General features: G+C 35.1%; 1 protein-coding gene across 1 annotated transcript in view; it reads left to right on the forward strand.

The window, feature by feature from the left end:
• LOC106110407 (nephrin-like) overlaps window positions 1-2,157 on the forward strand; it is a 40,546-nt gene that overhangs the window by 24,570 nt on the left and 13,819 nt on the right. The window contains exons 7-8 of the mRNA XM_013292232.1: window positions 250-391; window positions 1,607-1,737. Coding sequence (XP_013147686.1) covers window positions 250-391; window positions 1,607-1,737 — 273 coding nt within the window. The remainder of the gene's footprint in view (window positions 1-249; window positions 392-1,606; window positions 1,738-2,157) is intronic.

A 2,157-nucleotide genomic window follows, 5' to 3' on the forward strand; every position in this document is an offset into this window, starting at 1 on the left:
TGGGAATTGAGAACTTGCTATTGGGAACTCGGAACTGGGAAAGATCCCGCCTCGCGCGCTCGCTCAATGCGCACTTAATTTATATTTACACTGATTAAACTATTATTTTATGTTTTGTTTTTAAAATATCACTATGATAATATCTTAGAGTATATCAGCTTCGAGATTAAATTAATAATTTTGTAAAATATAAGATTTCTATACAATTTACATGATTTACTTTGACGTTAACGTTTTTTTCTGTGTCAGTTTTCTGACACAAACGCGACACTGAGCGTGCTGACGTTTGTACCGGAGGCGGAGGACCACGAGCGAAGCCTGGTGTGTCGCGCTGAGAACCCGCGCCTCACCTCCGCATTGCTGGAGGACTATTGGAAGCTCAATGTACATTGTAAGTCTACTGTCTACTTCCTTAAATTAGGGTTGCCACTGTAGAAAACTTTTATAAAACATATATCATCACAAGCAATAATAAGTTGTACATAACTGTTTAATTGAAGTGCCGATAACATATTAACGTATACCGATTACTTTAACTTAGGTTAAAATAAGAGATTGCTATATTTTTTTCGTATAAATTCTTCCTTATAAATCTAAAGTGTTCTCGATAATAGCTTTTCCTGGTTACAAGCCAAATCCTATACTGTTGAGGATTTTCGATGAATTGAGCAATAAAGTGCCCATCTAATATTATTGTAATGGCAACGAATAAAATATACATAATCATTTGCGTTGGACAATAAATTGAAGTAGAATTATGTTAATGAAAGGCAATATTGCTAAGTGGGTGTAATGGACGTTTGTCAATGTGTTGGAGAACAGCGCCATCTCGCGGGCCTCGTGGTAATTCTGCAGGTCCCGATGAAATCGCGCAGTCGTTAATTAATGAAACGACGCCGTCCAATGGATCTTATCTGCAGTAATAGAATACCAATTTTATTGCGTACGCTGGATTTACTATGACTTCTGTTAAAGGTTAAAACGGCTTCAATATATTGACGCTAGTTACTTACATTTTCTTTCGATTACTATTAGATAAGGAATATTATTAACTTTATTAATTACTAATTAAGGTTTAAGTTGGTTACTATTATTTTTCTTTCAACAATCTAGTAGTCTAAGAAAACATCCAATCTACGGAGTGATAATTGGTTCCGCAACTCGACCGGGCCCGAACACCGCGGGATTACCGGCGCTTCATTGTTCCCTCCGCCCTCGTTTTTGAACCCCAACTCGGGCATTTTATCGAATGCACAATAGCTGAAATAAATGTAAAAGAATTTTCACGCTTTTACACATCGACCATTCCCTTTGTGCTATGTTACATAGTAATTTAACTCGTTCCAACGAACATATATTATGATGATTATTTTATTTGCATCCAGAATTTCTGAATAACAAATGCTTCGTTTTTATTGTATACAATTTGAATACCGATATTACGGAAAGAGCAAATTAACTGTACTTCGGTTACTATTTTATACAAAATGTAATGAAAATAAGCACGTATTAGTTAGTTGTTTATTATTTCGTCAGCCGATAAGTATCCAATAGATATATGTACGAGTAAGCGTATGTTGTGTATAAATAAACACTTTTTTTCCAGATGTACCGATAGTGACATTAAAAATGGGCTCCACTCTAAATCCGGGCCACATTAAGGAGGGTGAAGATGTTTATTTTGAATGCAACGTGAAGGCGAACCCAAAAGCGACCAAACTATCGTGGTACAAGGGGGTAATGTTATTCTTTTATTCATAATTCTGTTAGTAAAATACCTTCTTCTTCTAGCTCTTTTTCTCTATGAACCTTGGTTTTTTGGACTTTCTTCTATTTCAGTTTATCTCTGACCACAGTCTACGAATTAGCTGTGTCAATTTTTTTCTTGTTTCGATTTTCACCGTCTATTCACCAGGGATTTATTTTTGTTCTATTTGTAAATCTATTTGAAATGGCATAAATCTTATCCCGAAAAAAAAAATTGGTATCAAAATAGCTCTAGAATCACGATAGATCGTAATGTCAATACGCACTTAAGGGTACCTGTTAATTGCTCGCCGATCTTCACAAGTTGAATATAAACACTTGTTTAAATTTCAATTGATGAACAAGTTATGGATATCAGACTACAAGCTTTGACTAAAATAAATCCCAATG

The sequence above is a fragment of the Papilio polytes genome, unplaced genomic scaffold (genome assembly GCF_000836215.1).
Source record: "Papilio polytes unplaced genomic scaffold, Ppol_1.0 DF820622.1, whole genome shotgun sequence".
NCBI classification, from domain to species: domain Eukaryota; kingdom Metazoa; phylum Arthropoda; class Insecta; order Lepidoptera; family Papilionidae; genus Papilio; species Papilio polytes.